This window comes from Rattus norvegicus, chromosome 16, assembly GCF_036323735.1.
Source record: "Rattus norvegicus strain BN/NHsdMcwi chromosome 16, GRCr8, whole genome shotgun sequence".
In the NCBI taxonomy this organism is placed as follows: Eukaryota; Metazoa; Chordata; class Mammalia; order Rodentia; family Muridae; genus Rattus; species Rattus norvegicus.
This window is the reverse complement of record NC_086034.1, coordinates 73,565,805-73,582,293: the sequence shown is the minus strand read 5'-3', so window position 1 is coordinate 73,582,293 and position 16,489 is coordinate 73,565,805. Positions and strand designations below refer to the sequence as shown.

The window sequence follows — 16,489 nt, the reverse complement described above, 5'->3', positions numbered from 1 at the left end:
CCCCACCCTCCGTGTTTGGCAACTTACATGCACAGTCAGCTCCTCCTCCTCCATCTTCTGGTATGCCTCCTTTTCTACGCCTGAAACATACACGGTCATTTTTACACTTAGCCCAAGGAGCAGGTCCCTTCGTTCCTGGTGAAGACTAGGCAACTCCAGTGCAGACCCAGAATGCCCGGACACAGAACCTCAAGATATCTAGGAAGTGTCCTGGCATTCTCTCTTTTGAGTTCTTGTTTGCTACTAAAAGTCCACAAGAAGGCAAGCTTGCAAGTGCTGGCCATGAGCTGTCCACCCACAGGCAGAAGGAATGGCCACTCTGCCCTCTTGTGTCCACTGGAGGTTTAGCATGTGAGCTGTTACCCAACCCGGCTGATAGTCTGAGAACATTTAAATTCTGCCCTCACACTACAACTAACGTAGCAAATAAAATAAGCCTGAAAACCAAGTTCCTTACTTCCTTCCCATCTTTCTAACTGGTTTCCTGGGGTTGGGAGAAAGGACACGACACAGCTGGAGAGGACACTACATCAATGAAGAAATTTAAAAAAAAAAAAAAGCACATAAGAAAAGCTAAACATCTCTTTATTGCAATATTTAAGCACTATTTCAGCCAATATTTACTTAAAACACTACCGGAGTGTCACAACGATTCATAAATCTGTTTTACTTTAAACAAGTCTTGTGTAAACCCTTCTTCTTCACAAGCTGTCTGTCTCAGGCATCAGATACAGCACAGAAATGAACCCAGCACAGGCAAGAGGCTGCGGGGAGTGACCCGCTCCAGAGTCTGACTTTCTACCCTCTTTCCTGGGTTAGCAGCAGGTCAGGAGTTCTATGTTTCTATATACAGAGTCTGACAGATTAAACTGTTACTTATGAAGAGTCAAATCTTCAACACTGTTTTCTGCCTAGCCCACAATTCTAAACTTTCAGTGAGCAAAGTTTAGAAGCACACGTGTGAAGGATTTCACAGATACTGATCAGTCACTAACTGAAGCAGCAGAAGCTGGTATAAAGGTGTGGGCTCCCGCTTCGACAGGCCTGACAATATTGGGGGGTTTGGAGGAATGTGGAAGACTGTGGTACTTTGGCCTAGGAAAGTGGCTGAACACTGTAAAGGGGGCTTAAAAGGCCAGTCTAATAGGAGCTTGGAAGACAACAGTGTCGGGAGCAATGTGGACTCTACAGGGAAGCCTGACTCACAAGGCTTCTGAGGGAACAGTATATAGCAGCTGGCCTAGAGACCACGCTTGTCACAGTTAGACAAAGAACACGGTTGCTTTTACCCTTGTAAAAATCTGCCTGAGGCCAAACTGACGCGTTCTGGATTAGTCTCAGTGGCAGAGACTTCGGGACAGCCTAACACTGACTACGCCACATGGTTATTAGTGGCCTCTCTTAGGCAGATCTATGATAATCAGAGAAAAGTGAGGCAAAAAGGATACGAAGTGTAGAGTTTGGGGAGAAAACGGACATCAGGAAATTTAATGCTAGAGCCATGGTTTGTGTGAGATTAGGAGAAGTGGAACGAAGCCCCTTTTACCCTGAGAGCCGACTAATCCTGCATCCCCAAAACCCCTAAGGTGTTATCTGTTTCTGAAAGGCACCAGTAAATCAAAGCTTATGCTAATGTAATTTGTTCAAGGAGGGAGCCGGGTGCCATTCCAAGCAAGCAGTAGCACTAGCACCAACAGCCACAGGGTTCTGGCTTTGGACTCATGAAGAATACAGGAGTAAAGGGCTGTGCAATCTTCCTCAGGGGTTAGGGAAAGCCACTGAGGTCAGCAGTGTGGCTGACCCACTAAGAAATCTCTGCATGGAGGCCCTGAGAGGCCACCATGAGAAGCTGTCAAAGTGAGGCCTGGATTGAGCTGGAGACCTCAGGATGCTGCAGATGCCTCGTTTTGGGTGTGTCCTATATGCAGGGGGGGAAGCTGCAGACAGAGAAGGGAACCCCCAAGAAGTGTGTTGCAAGAGAAGAGCCATCAGAACCCTCTGCCATGGGACACAGAAATACAGCCTGGAGTTTGCTATTTGCTCACCGTGTCTTCCTCCCTTTTGGAATGGTGATTTATATTCTGTGCACTGTGTACTAGAAGTGTGTAACTTGTTCTTTGAATTCACAGTGAGTTACAATGAAGAAATTGCCTTGAGTCTCAGAAGACACTTTAAATGATCTTGAGACTGAAAGCCTATGGGGACTTTTGAAGTTGAACTAGATGTATTTCTGCATTATGACATGGCTACAAGCCTTTGGGCGCCAGAGAGGAATGGGGAAAGTCAGTAAGAATGACTCCTGTGGCTCATATATTTGAATACCTGGCTCCCAGCTGACGGAACTGTTTGGGAAGGGTTAGGAGGCGTGGCCTTGCTGGGGGAGGCATGCTACTAGGTTCTGACTTTCATTGAGGTTTCAGAAATCCAGCCATGGCTAGTCAGTTCCTTCTCTCCCAGCCTGTATGTGATTGTCAACAAATAAACTCTCAGCTACTTTTCCAGGGCCGTGCCTGCTGCCATGCTCCCCACCATGACATGGCAGTCATGGACTTAAACGCTCTGGAACCGTGAGCCCCCAAATATAAAAGGAAAATGCTTTCTTTTATAAGTTGTCTTGGTTGTAGTGTTTTGTCATGGCAAAAGTAAAGCAGCTAAGACACCGGGTGTGGTGACATAAGCCCCAAGTCCCAGTACTTGGGAAGCACAGGCTTGGGGATTACTACACATCTGAGACCAGTCTGATCTACATGAGTGTTCTAGGCCAGCCAGGGCTATAAAGCTAGTCTCAAAATAATAATAATGATAATGATAATGATAATAATAATAATAATAATAATAATAATAATAATAATAAGAAGAAGAAGAAGAAGAAGAAGAAGAAGAAGAAGAAGAAGAAGAAGAAGTAGTTTCAGTTAGTGTGCCCTAAAAAAAAGTCAAGACCAAACCATATACTTTTCTATTTGGCTTTCGCTTTAAAAGGTTCTCGTACTCTGTCAAACTTACTTTAATGAGGTCATGATGAGACATATCTACAAACGCTCCACTGCCAGAGGCAGGAGGATTCTGAACTCAAGGCTACCCTGGGCTATACTGCAAGTCCAGCTCAATAAAACCAAGGGTCTGGGATATAGCCAGGTGGCAGAGTGCTTGCCTGGCAACACAAAATTCCCGGGTTCAAATCCCAGCAGTGCAGAGACACACTCAAACAAAAAGAACGTTAAATAAATCTGTGTTTTCCTCTCAGTCTCACTTTGGCTACACAAATCTCAGTTGAGAACCTTGGGAAAACTGGACAGAGACGCCAGTTTCTCCTCATCAGGTGGCCTGATCAATGTACTCGGCCACACAGCTTCTCTGAAGGATGGCAGAGAGTGAGCGACAGGCAGAGCATTGAGAGTTAGGCCAACAGAGGCGGTGAGCACTACAACCTCCATGGCTGGAAGCTAAACAACGAGCAGAGCAGTCCCAGAAGGCCACATGAAGGACATGTTCATAGGCCACAGCACTCTAAGGTTGACTGGACTGACACAAAACAATAAATTCAAAGGCATCCCCTGGACACCTTCCACCGTCCCCCCTAGGAGGACTAGGACTGTAGAAAGCACTTCTGTATCTCTTACAGTGAAAGGACAGATCTGCGGCTAACCGTCCCTCAGGTGACTTCCAGCACACCTGTGCTTCTGTACCTGCTCCGTGAGATGGACCTCACGGCTTACAGTAGAGACGGGGCCGCTGAACATTCAGAGTGCTCTGCGTCTTCCCCTGGCTCACCTTTCACTTCAGCCCCGGCTGACTTCTGACTACACGACGTGGACGCCAGCTTCTCCTCATCGGTGGCGTGCCCGTCCCGATTAGGAATGTCTGCAATCTGTGAGATCACGGCTCCTTCATCCTGGGAAACATGAGAGAGGAGATTGTTCTTCAGAAGGGCAGTCGTGGCGCCCGGTGACACTTTTGGAATGAACACTCGTAGCTGTGATTGCACAAGGGTATTTCAGGGTTTGCCACAAAACTGGGAGAAAGCTTTAGTCCTTCAGATGGGAAATGCTATTGTCTCTAGAACTTTGTTTGTGTGGTGTGGGCCTGAAATTTTAAAAGTTGAGCTTTTCTAGCCTAAATATGACAGCAAGCACTTCGAGAGGTCCGAGACAGAGAGTCTCCAAGTTTCCTTAAGTATATTCCTCCTTAGCTCAAGTACATAAGATAATGACCAGTTATCTTTCCGGGACCATACTGGAATGATCATAAATGATTCTCATTAATACCTGGCATTCTATTCTAAATACCGAGCTTGTTTAATGTGACTTACCCCAGTGACATGATAACCTAGGACCCATCTTAAAACTGCACAAACACGCTCCTTAGTAGTCATGAATTTATAGAACTTTCTTCCTCTGAATCTGTATTTCCACTCTATTTCTATCAAGAACTTATCCCATGGGGCTGGGGGTGGGTAACATCAAAACACGGTGTACACATAGAAATCGTCAAGAACAGACAAAACGTTGTTTAAAAAGAAGTTATTAGCTGGCTCTCGCCCATCCAGCCAGGCTGGCTGACCAGCAAGCCCCAGGGATGCCCCTGCTTCCACCTCCCCCGCCCTGGGTGACAGCGATCGCTGCTGCTCCTGGCTGTTCACATCAGTGGTGGGGACTGGACTCAAGCCCTCAGGCCCGCAGAGCAAGCTGTTTACCAACAAAGCCCCAGCCCTGAAAGTCTTCTTTCCCTTAAGGTCTCTTCTCTGCTTAAAAAACTACTTTCACTGTGAGTCTCTGAAGGTTATTGTTGTCCTGTCAGGTTATCACTGTCACTACTAATGCATGCATTATTCTTACACTATTGTTAGGATTTACAAGAATTATCAGAGACGGGGGGGGGGGGGGGGGGGGACGGGACGGGACAGCAAGGTGACCAGCAGGTACGTTTGCCTCCAAGGAGGCTCAATTCCCAGTACTCACATGGTGGGATGAGAGAGTCTACGTCCTCTAAGTAGTTCCCTGACTTCTACGTACACCCCCCCCCACACACACACAAAATAAGTAAGTGTAGTTAGCATGCTTTTGAATATACACAAAAGCACATTTTATTGAACTAATTCATCTCTGAAGCTTCACAGAAGCTCTAAAGCTTCTGGGTTTGGTTTTGAGACAGGATCTACTATGTAACCCTGGCTGGCCTGACACTCACAAAGTAAGATCAGGCTAGCCTCAGACTCATCTGTATCTACCCGCCCCTGTCTCCAAGGTGCTGAGGTTAAAGCCACGTGTCTCACACCTGTTTTTCGTTCGTCTGTTCTAGAAAACTGAAAGTAAATGTCTCAAGTTTGCGCTACCTGATTTGGCAAAATTTGAGGAAAGTTTTTTTTTTTCCTTTCATGTACTTGTAACAGTCGGAAAAAGAATTCCAATTGCAAATTCCCTCCGCTCCATTTAAAGCCTCTTACACCGAGCTGTTGGCACACAGGCGCAAGATAAAGTAAACTTAACTATGCAGCGTGTTTCTGTAATTGTGGCTACGCCGAAATAAAGTCCGAGGACATAAAAAGGCTGCATCTCAGTCAGACCTGTATGCTCTGGTTTTAGGGGTTTTACTTGTCTCACAATCACTCCATATATTCACCTGAGTATGTGTATCGTAGATCACTCGGTGAAATAAGGTTTAATTATCTTTAAAGTGTCGTGTTAGTTCCTGGACTCCATCTTTCTAGTTATAACCAGAAGGCAGCCATACAGGCCATAGTAAGCTCTACTGCTGACCATAACCCAGGGGAGGCAGGGGGCAGCCTGTGCTGAGCGCGGCTCTCTACTCTGACCCCTCTCCAGGATCAACGCTCCCTTCGGGGTCATTCTCAGGTTCTCCATTTTGGGGAAGGCAACAAATCAGAAGTCCACCTGAAGTTTAAGATAAAAATAAAACAGAGCTACCCGGTTATCAGTCAGCTACCTACACTGAACCTATACTAATATTTCACACCACCTCTGGTGACCTGGAGAACTGCACGCTGCTGATACAATAGGATTAAGGCTATTTTCCCCCAACTGAAGAAAAGGTCATTGCTGGGGGGAGGGGTGTTGGAGGGGGGATCTATACGTTTGTATAATTGTAATTTTTTTTTATTTTATGTACACTGGAGTTTTCCTTAAATGTATGTCTGTGTGAAGGTGTTGATCCCCTGGAATGGGATTTACAGACACTTGTGAGCTGCCATGTGGGTGCTGGGCATTGAATTTGTCCTCCATTAGAGTAGCATGTGCTTTTAGCCCATAGGCCACCTCTCCAGTCCCCACATTATCTTTTCTGTCAGGGTCTTCCTGGACAAGTCTAGGACACTGAGAGTCTACTAACCGGGCTCGTTGAGGCAGAGGGCCTGGACATCCCCCCGGGACAAAACCCATTCTGGCAAGCAGCACAGACTTACCTGAGAACAAGCGTCCAAATCAAGAGACTGAGTTTCGTATTTCTTCACCTTGCAGCCACTCCTAGAAATGAGAGGAACAGACAGGAGGTTTGGAATCCTGATGGCAGCTCTCTGGATATGAGGTGGAGCACAGCACAGGGTGTGGGAGAGAAGCCAAAGCGCACAGCACACGATCATACACTGGCACGGAGAGCCGTGGAGATAAGCGTACCCACAGCCCGACCCATTCTCTGGCAAGACCACCCCATTCGGTTCTATGGATTGCCAGATACCAGAACTCTGAACCCCACGCGCTCAATTACACAGTACAAAACAAAACAAAACAAAACAAAACCAAAAAACAAAGTTTCAGAGACTCTAAGCACCTCTGAGAACTGCTGCCTGGGCAGCCAGCGACATTTGGTTATGATCTTTACTTGGTTTTGACGGTCACCAGAAAAATCACCACGCTGGCCCAGATTCTTTGAAAAGTCTTTATTGCACTAGAAACCACCGGACTCTCCAATGGCAGCTGCAGTCTAGACCTGCAGCTTACAGAAAGGAACTATGGCCAAGAGAGAGTATCAGGGAAAAAAGGAAACAAACTGTTACTTCATAGTAAAGTGGAAAAAGGAAAAGAACCCTGCGTTGTACAATGCCCAGAACTTTAGACAACTTGGCCATCTGTTATTTTTAGATTGGTACATAATCTGTGATCACAAAGTTATTACAGAATCTCTTAGGTTTGAGTGAACTTAAAATATTGGGGGGGGGGGGGACCCATACCATTCTGACCAAAAAAAAAAAAAAAAACCCACCACCAACAAAAAAAAACCAAACGCTATATTATAGCCATTTCCAATTTGTTTTTCTTTCATGGAAAAACAAAAACAAAGACAATATAAATTAGCAGAGTGTACAGGGTCACTAATTCATAGTCTTCCTTCCCTAATGTTCTAAGTGCAACCAAACTTAAGTTTTCTTGGTAAAGTTTATTACCTGCTCTAAGACAGCAGTATCATCCTACCAAAAAATAAAAAAAAAAAATTTAATTATTCCCAACATTAATTAGCAAAGCGGTCCATCAATCACTGCCACACGACTGGAGCCAAGCCAGCTTTTGGTTCAAAGTACCACGTGACACATGCTCAGTAAGCCGGGGGCGCACGCTTTTTGCACCCGAGGTGGAAAAAGCAATCTCCACTCCTTGAGTTACAGACGATTGCAAGGCTAAGCTGACTAAGATGAGGCAAACAAAATGCAAGAAAGTTATCAGAGGGTCAAACAGAAGCCAGCATGCAGGGGTCGTGGGGGCAGCTGGGAAGAGACGGACGACCGCCGACAGTCCCGGGGACAGACAGAACCTTCAACACAAGTACTTACAACAGAAAACAGAGAAATTTCACTTGCTCAGAGGTCCTGATGCCATCAACAAAATTAGAGACAGGAAAGAGACAGACAGATGGAAGAAAGCCATGTGAAACTAGAACGTTCATCTTTCGTCTAGTAGATGTAAAAGTTGCATAGTTCTTGATATCGTGTATACAAATTAAAGATATCACACTCAAGCCGGCAGAATGGTGGCGTACACCTTTAAGTCCAGCACTCTGCAGGCAGAGCTCTGGGAGTCCAAGGCCAGGCTGACCTTACAAAGCCAGTTCTGGGTCAGCTACAAGTGAGGCCTTGCTTCAAAACAGACAGACAAAATGCCAAAGAGAGAGAATACTAAAAAAATTAAAAATGATATTCATGAACGTTAGTCCTGGCCAGTGAATGGTAAGTGTAACGAGAGCTCAGCATTAATGAAGGGGAGGTTAATACAGACACTGAGAAACGTTTTATGTCCGGATTTATAGACTGACAAGTAACCGCCCATGCGTGGGGGTAACTGTACAGCACAGTGTGTCTCTACTGAGCATACTCCAGCTAACCGTCCCAGACCAGGTCAGGGGCAAAGAAACACGGCTGAAAAGACACCCGACTCCGCCGTGGGCGACACGGAGGTGAGTCAAGGCGAGGATCAAACGCTACCCTGCATTTCACACAGTGAGACTCTGCTTCAACACAAGTTCAAAATGATTTCATATCATTTATATTATTTGGCCTGCAGAGTCCTAACCGGACTGTATCGTCTCTATTTCAACTCATCTTTTTTATCATTCCCAGAAACTGTCTGTCTGTCTGTCCACTGTGGCTGTTAACCCAGCTATGCTTCAGTCTTCACAAAAGTGAGGGGGCTCCATGCTCCAAACCCCACCAACGCACAAGTGCTTCGGGGCTCTTTTCTTTCAAGAAAATAGGTTTAATCGGGTGCAAAAAAAAAAAATTGTCATTAATGTGGGTGATCTATTAGATCAAGAAATTATTCCGTAAAAATGGAACAGTAGAGAATGCCACCAGATGAGGACGGCAGGGCTCAAACGTGGGCATTCTCTGGTTCTAGATATAAAATACAGTCCATCTCTCCGTCCTGCACCCAGATCTAACCTTACAGAAAAGCACCAGCTTCACAGCCTCAGCCTCTGCTCTGGCAGGCAACTAAGAGATGAAGAACCAGGACATGACCAAAATGCCCCACCCCGAGCGCTACTGAACCTTAAAAGCCAAGAGAGGGCTGTACAGAACAGTCGGTGGAGGTTTTCAGAGCCCGTTCACTGCTCACATGCAATCCCAGGGCAGAATGGACGGGAAACGCTCCTGTCACGTTATTCACGTTAAACATACTGGTGACACTCAGAACTGATTCCTGTATGGCTTGACTTTCTTTACTGGTCTTGAAATTGGTATTTCTATTCTTTGAACCCCTGGTCTAATTTACCATCTCTGGGGGTTTTAAGACACAGGGATGGGGACAGTATTTCCCAGGGCTGGAGAGACGGCTCAGCAGTTCAGGGCACTGGCTGCTTTTCCAGAGGACCCAGGTTGGTTTCCACATGGATATTTACAATGGTCTGTAACTCCAGTTCCCAGGGGATCAGATGTCCCCTTCTGCCCTCTGAGGTACCAGGCATCAAAGTGGTACATGGGTATGCATGCATGCAGGCAAAACACCCGGATTTCTCTAGTCAATCTAAGGACAGCCATGAATACACTTCCTTTCAGCATTTTAACCCACCTATCCAATTTTTCACAAGATGTCACAGAGTTATAAACAGGTATTATAGCTATCTTTTATACTATTTTGAGATTCCTAATAATTTAATCTTGGGTCGCAATTTAAAACCTGACATGGGATATGGCTGGAACAACTAAACAAAAAGTTCATTCAGGTTTCCCAGGAGAAGCTGGGGATAGAAGGAACACCCAACAAGTTTACCAGGGTTTAACTGACCATTTAGAAACTCTCGATCGATTCTCATCTCGGAAATTTACCAATGAACTAGAAACGCACAAAGAAGCAAGAATTTACATCACCACCAACAACGCAAATCACAACTTTCTGTTCTCTAAGGTGTTCTGCGTCATTCCCAACATGGTTCACCCTGCACAGGTAATCCCGGAACGCATAGATGGTAACCAGCCCTGAAACCTGAATTCATTCTGTATAAAATGTGATTCATGATAAGGATTTCTAAAAAGCTCAAATCTTGATTTATTTTAAGCATTTTTTTTAAAGTACCTAGGGTATGGGGAGATGACCTAAATACGTCAAGGTTTCAGAAATAAGGCAGAGAAATCAACTGATTTCTGAGGCTTCCTCTGCACAGAAGAGTTAGGCAGAGGAGTAAAGGCTACGGTGTAAAATGCCCTACTGTGTCTCAAACATTTATGAGTGTAATTCACGGACACCAGACGTAGCCGCTGAATTCCCAGAGAACAATCCAGAGCACACACCCAGCGCCCAGTGTCACTCACGTACGTTATTAAACGCGACTGTGCCTTCTTGGGTGAGTCTAAGATTTCATTAACATGATTACCAGTGGCAGAGCAAAAGCCGCTGCCTGTCAAAGCTGTCGCCGGCTTACAGGGGTCCCCGGATTCATCGGCGTTAACGTTATCTGGGTCAAGGTGGTAGGAACCTTTGGAGGAGACGGGCGGGGAGCTCTGCAAAATGGGGCAGCTCCCGAAGGAATTAAAGTTAGGACGACCCCATTTACTTGGGTCTAACTTGGGAGACGTCTGGGCGAGGGAGGCATCTTCAATGGTTGGGTCTGTGAGCTGCTCAACACCTACTGGCTTACTGGAGCCATCTTTTCGTATATTGGGTGCCAGTTTGTGGCTGGGTTTCCTGCCAGGCTGCTTCGGAAGGGCACTCCTGGTCTCGACACTCCGCCCGTCTTCTGTAAAATCATCAAGTTTGAGAGGTGAGGCCCTGGACCCCTCCTGCAGATCAACCCCCGAGTCACCGGCGCTGTTACAGTGAATGCTAGCAGCTTCTTTAAGGTTAAGGGGAGATTTGTGGGCCCTCAAGCCTCTCAGCAAACTAGGATTCGAGTTCTTATCAGACTCCTCAGGAATCCACGGGGAGGAAGCCTTAGGGAGAAGTGAACCCTCCATCAACATTTCGGGTTCAAAGGTGTTGTCCCCAGCTGTCTTCTTCCTCAGGGAGACAGGCTTGGGCTTTCTTAGCCTGCTTCTGCTGGGCACAGGCTCTGGGCAGGGGCCTCCAGTCTTCAGATTGACTTCTGTAAAAGCCTCCAATGTAACCCCCATGCCTCTGTCCATCATTGGCTGGTCCTGAGTGGCTTCGGGTGTGGTGGAAGGCAAGGCCTTGCCTGGGAGCACAGGGACACAGCCATGAGCAGCAGGGTCATCTGTGCAGTCCCTGGTTTCTATGGAAAACGGCCTCACTACTGAGATCTTGCTAACATCATGTTCCGCCTTCCCTCTGACATCCTTGACTGAGTAAGAATCGATAGTGGCCTGTGGCGCTTCATTTCCTGAAGATCTAGAACACGCATCAGGCGAGCATTTTTCAATTAATTCTGCTACCGGCTGTTCATCGGCTTCTCGTGATTCTAAAAAGAGAAGAAGAAAACTCTATTAAAGAACTCTTTCGGGGTTGGGGATTTAGCTCAGTGGTAGAGCACCTGCCTAGCAAGTGCAAGGCCCTGAGTTCGGTCCTCAGCTCCGGGGGGTTGGGGGGGGGAGGCTGGAGATGTAGCTCAGTCCTTAAGAGCATGGACTGCTCTTCCAGAGGTCCTGAGTTCAAATCCCACCAACCACATGGTGGCTCACAACCATCTGTAATGAGAGCTGAGGCCCTCTTTTGGTGTGTCTGAAGACAGCTACAGTGCACTCATATATAATAAATAAATAAATCTTTAAAAAAAAAAAAGAACTCTTTCCCCCTTTTGTAGAGAGTCTGTACTGTGTGACTCTGGCTCAAGAAGCAGCCACAATTTCTTCTCCTTTTAGCTCAGCCATGACGGCCTAAAGGGCTCCACACCCTAGCGTGATTTGTCCTTGCTAGTCTAGTACCGCAGTGCTGAGCGAAGGGAACCAATGCTCTGCTGCAGACTGTCCCGTGTGATGCTCGCCCCCTGTAGAATCCACACACTGCAGCTCAGCTGAAAGGCTGCTCACAAACACCAGGCCAGACGTCAGAATGTTTCAATGAGCAGAACTGAATCTGGGAAAGTTAAGGTCACAGCTTCTGCCTGCTCTTGGGAACCCTAGTTCCTCCTGGGCTGCCTTACCCAGCTCTGATAAGACCAGGTTTTGTACCCGGTCTTCTGGCAACTTGGTATGCTCCCATGAGTGTCTGTATGAGGGAGTCAGGGCCCCTGGAACTGTAGTTACAGAAAGCTGTGAGCTGTCACATGGGTGCTGGGAGTTGAACCCAGGTCCTCTGCAAGAGGAGCCAGTGTTCTTAACCACTGAACCAACTCTCCAGCCCCCTGGTAATCATAGTTTTACAAATGTGGGATGTTAGGGCTGCAGTTCATCCAGAGAGCACCCACTTATAATCCACAAGCTCTGGGTTCAGTCTCCAGCATGAGGAATCAAAGAAAAGGAGAAAGTAAACCAAGTGGATTTTTCTTGTTTTCAGTCATGAAGTTGTAAATCTGTCCTGCCTGCCATTCCCAGACCCTTGCTCTGACACACTCCCTGGGTGCCCAGCCCTAACACCCCAGTCCTCCAAGTTCCTTCATAACCCCAGGAAAGCTGTGGTTTAGGCTGACAGGAAAGGAGCCAGGAGCTGAGCAGCCCTTTGCCCTTCAGTCTGTGACTTCTGGAGTTCTTTCCTTTGCTACCCAACCACTATCACTATCAATCCCTCTCAGAAGTCACATGACTTTGCATCTTGTCTCCCCCCCTCCTCCACCCCCTTATTCCCGCTGGCCTTTCTCATCCATGGAAATGGACCAGAGAGCTTGGTGTGAGATAGCTGACCCCACATGCTGTTTTCGGCTGTTACCCACGTGCAGACTAGTAGTCATGTTGGTTAGGAACTGAAAACTCTAATGTTGGATGTCACGCAGAGCTGTACTGTAAAGTCTGTGGTCCAGCTTCCACTTCCAGCCTGCAGATAGCAAAGGAGTCCAGCCAAAGAACACCCTCCCGGTCAGTCGGTCATACCTTGGCCTGCTCAGGGTGGGTGCCAAGTCCATAGACTTGAACATTCCTTTATCAAGGCACTGTGGGACCCACTTCAGTATCAGCACCAGCAAAAAGTCTGGAACTAGGTACTAATTTAGTTTTGATTAAACCTGCTTCAGATGCTGTACGAATTATAGAAAGAGACAAAAACCTAACATTAAAAAATTACCAGCCAGGCATGGTAGTGCACACCTATAAGGTCTGGTCTACAGAGTGAGTTCCAAGACAGCCAGGGCTACACAGAGAAACCCTGTCTCAGGGGAAAAAGAGAAAAATAAATTACCTTCTCAACTTGAAAGGGATCTAGTGACGCATTATTTGCACTTGCGCCACCAGTTGGCAAGCGTCCCGATCCCAACGGCAGCCGCACAGCACACCCACCTACCTCTGCCCTAGATCAGAAACTCCAGGTCGAGCATCCGTCACTGTCACGAATGGAGGGAACGCCCGGGACCCTACCTCAGACCACAGTTAGCCAGATTCAGCCTTATTTCTCCTCTGAATGCGGCTAATCTACCACTTATTCAGATGCCTCGCCATCCTAACCGAGTGCAGAGGCTCCTTCCCCACAGCCAGTTTGAGCGATAAGCCTGGTTCTGAGGAGCAGGACTCGGCCAGTAGCTTGGGGAGCTCAGGTCGGAGAAATAAATTCAAAGCAAGCACAGAGGAAATCCAAAAGCAAGCCACTTACCCATCCTGCCACAGCTGCTGCTAACAAGACACTTCGAGCTAAAGGACTGCTGATCCTCTGCTTTACCACAGGAGATGCTTTTGACACTTGCTCAACACAAAGACTGTCATGGACGTCCCTCTCTCCTTCCTTAAAGTATCGTGTGTGTGTGTGTGTGTGTGTGTGTATGTGTGTGTGTGTGTGTATCACTGGGTATGTGTATCACTGTAGGTGTGTGTGTATATCACTGTGTGTGTGTATTTGTGTGTGTGTGTGTGTCACTGGGTATGTGTGTGTGTATATCACTGTGTGTGTGTGTATATCATTGGATATGTGTGTGTGTGTGTGTATATCATTGGATATGTGTGTGTGTATCACTGGGTATGTGTGTGTGTGTATCACTCTGTGTGTGTGTATATTACTGTGTGTGTGTCACTGTGTGTGTTTGTGTGTATCACTCTGTGTGTGTGTGTGTGTGTGTGTGTGTAGAATACTGGAACATCAAAGACTAAGCTAATTAGAGTCTAGAGCGTATGCTAAGCATATTCTGAGTTAAAGTACAAGTTTATACGAAGCTTTTTTGAAACCTTAGAAAAAAGCAGTTATCACATAAATTTGTTTTAATTTAAAAAATGTATGTATGCATTATGTAAAAATTGTGCTATGCAACTGTGTATGGATGTGTGTGCGTGATGTGTGTGCATGTGTGCTATATACCTCACGTGGAAATCTGAGGAGAACTTTGTGGGATAAACTTTCTCCTTCCACTTTTTAATGGATTCCAGGGACCGGACTCTGGTTACCAGGCTCACAAAGCAAGCTCCTTTACCCACTAGATCTGTTTTTGTTTTTAATTACAGTGAGTGAGTGAGTGAGTGTGTGTGTGTGTGTGTGTGTGTGTGTGTGTGCATGCGCATACTACAGCCTGCATGTATAGTCAGAACACAATCCAAGGGAGTCGGGTTTCTCATTCCATTGTCCTAGGGACTGAACTCAAGTTGTCAGGTTTGGCAGAAAAAACCCTCAATTTCCGAGCTGTCTCTCCTGACTGTTTCAGGAGCAAGGTTTCCCTCTGCAGCCCGGGCTGGTCTCCAACTTGGGGCAATTCCCCTGCAGCCACTTCACAGTGCTGGGATTACAGGTCTGAGCTACCATGTTGGCTTCACAAAGTATTTTTGTAACTCAAGAGAAATGCTCAAAATTAAACACAGAGAGCCTACTTTGTTAGTTGCTCTCAAATTCATAACCTCATCTAAGGAAAGATAACGGGCTGGGCCGGGGAGGTGGCTCAGGAGGTCACGTGCTTGTCACACAAGCACAAGGACCCAAGTTCAGATCTCCACACCCAGGCAAGAACCAGGGTAGGATAAACTTCTGCAGCCCTAGCACTGGGTGGGAAAGGGAGGACCCAGCAGTCCCCTGAGTTCACTGGCTGACACCTTGGCCAGCCATTGGGCTTCAGGTTCAGTCAGAGGCCTTGTCTCAAAAGATAAGTGAACCAGAAACGATCCCTGTCAACCGCCAGCCTCCACACGCAAATGCACACATTTCCCAAATAAACAAATCCACATACAAATGAAGAAAGGCAAGCAGTCGGAACACGGCACACGCGTGCACCAGGGTTCCGGGACTGCCATCATCACCAACACTGAGCTCACTTCTGAGCTTTTCAGAGAAACGCCGCCCTCGGGCTCCTTCCCGATCTGCACATCTGAGCACACTGCTGCTTCCTCTCCTTTGGCTACAGACAGACAAATGACCCCGTTCTTCTGTTTCTAAATATGGAAAATTACCCTGAGAAAAACAAGCCTCCTGTACCTCAGGCTCACATGCTGGCTCTGACTGACCTTAACGTTCACAAGCAGCTCATGCCCAGTGGCTACGGGATGGGGACTGACAACCACAGCAATCACAGTTAGAAGTCAGGAACACACAACTTTACTCGCTCCTGGTGAGGTTCGAGTAAGCTTGGCCTGGGGAATGGCACCATTAGGAGGTGTGGCCTTGTTGGAGTAGGTGCGTCACAGTGGGCGTGGGTTTTAAGACCCTCACCCTAGCTCCCTAAAGCCAGTCTTCTGTTTGCTTTCCGAATAAGATATAGAGCTCTCAGCTCCTCCAGTACCGTGCCAGCCTGGACACTGCCATGTTCCTGCCTTCATGATAATGGACTGAACTTCTGAACCTGTAAGGCAGCCCCAGTTAAATGCTGTCCTTAGAAGAGTTGCCTTGGTCACGGTGTCTGCTCACAGCAGTAAAGCCTAAGACACTCCTTTTCCCTACTATTTCCCTCATAGCATCTGCTAGTGTAGCATCTGGGGCCTGGGGAGTCCCAGAGTCAATGTGAAGGAATTATCACACCTGAAAGGGTTACAGGACTCTAAAATTTGTAGGCAAGCCAGGCCCTGGGGAGCTAAGAGACCAGCATCTTGTAAGCAAGTGACGAACCCTTTCGACTAACTGAAGGCACCTACTGTAAGGTTAGGACGGTTCAGCCAGTTGATGCTGGCAAATCAGGGCACTGCTGAAGAGGAGACCCTGGAAGCTACTGCTTGTACGAGGGTATGTGGAGAAAAGCAAGCTATCTAGTAACAGGAAGAAAGGTATCATCTCCGCATTTCAGAAGCAGCAGCTTGCTTCATGACTGTCAAGGCGGCAGCATCTTCTCAAGGAAAGCCTGGCAAGTTCTCAGACTCCACAGGTCTCCCACGTACAGGTTCTCCAGAAAACAAACAAACCAAGAACACGAGAACCTTACCCACAATACCGTTCACTTCTCGGTACCAGTAATCCGAACACACGTCAGCAATTAAAATCCCAATACAGGGGCTGGAGAGATGGTTCAGTGGTTAAGAGCACTGACTGCTCTTCCAGAGGTCCTG

The 16,489-nt window shown here is 47.0% G+C and overlaps 1 protein-coding gene across 10 annotated transcripts in view; it reads right to left on the bottom strand.

Annotated features, from left to right (window-relative positions):
• The window catches only part of Tacc1 (transforming, acidic coiled-coil containing protein 1), an 83,380-nt gene that overhangs the window by 16,102 nt on the left and 50,789 nt on the right, over positions 1-16,489 (bottom strand). For 4 of the 10 annotated variants that reach the window (XM_017600146.3, XM_063275444.1, XM_017600145.3 and 1 more), the window contains 5 exons: positions 10,257-11,355; positions 7,781-7,816; positions 6,419-6,479; positions 3,772-3,892; positions 28-80 (listed from right to left, as the gene is read on the bottom strand). In XM_017600146.3, the coding sequence (XP_017455635.1) occupies positions 28-80; positions 3,772-3,892; positions 6,419-6,479; positions 7,781-7,816; positions 10,257-11,355 (1,370 nt within the window). Of the gene's footprint in view, positions 1-27; positions 81-3,771; positions 3,893-6,418; positions 6,480-7,780; positions 7,817-10,256; positions 11,356-16,489 lie in introns of those variants that run through there. The other 6 variants (XM_039094559.2, XM_063275445.1, NM_001004107.4 and 3 more) reach the window with 3 other exon arrangements.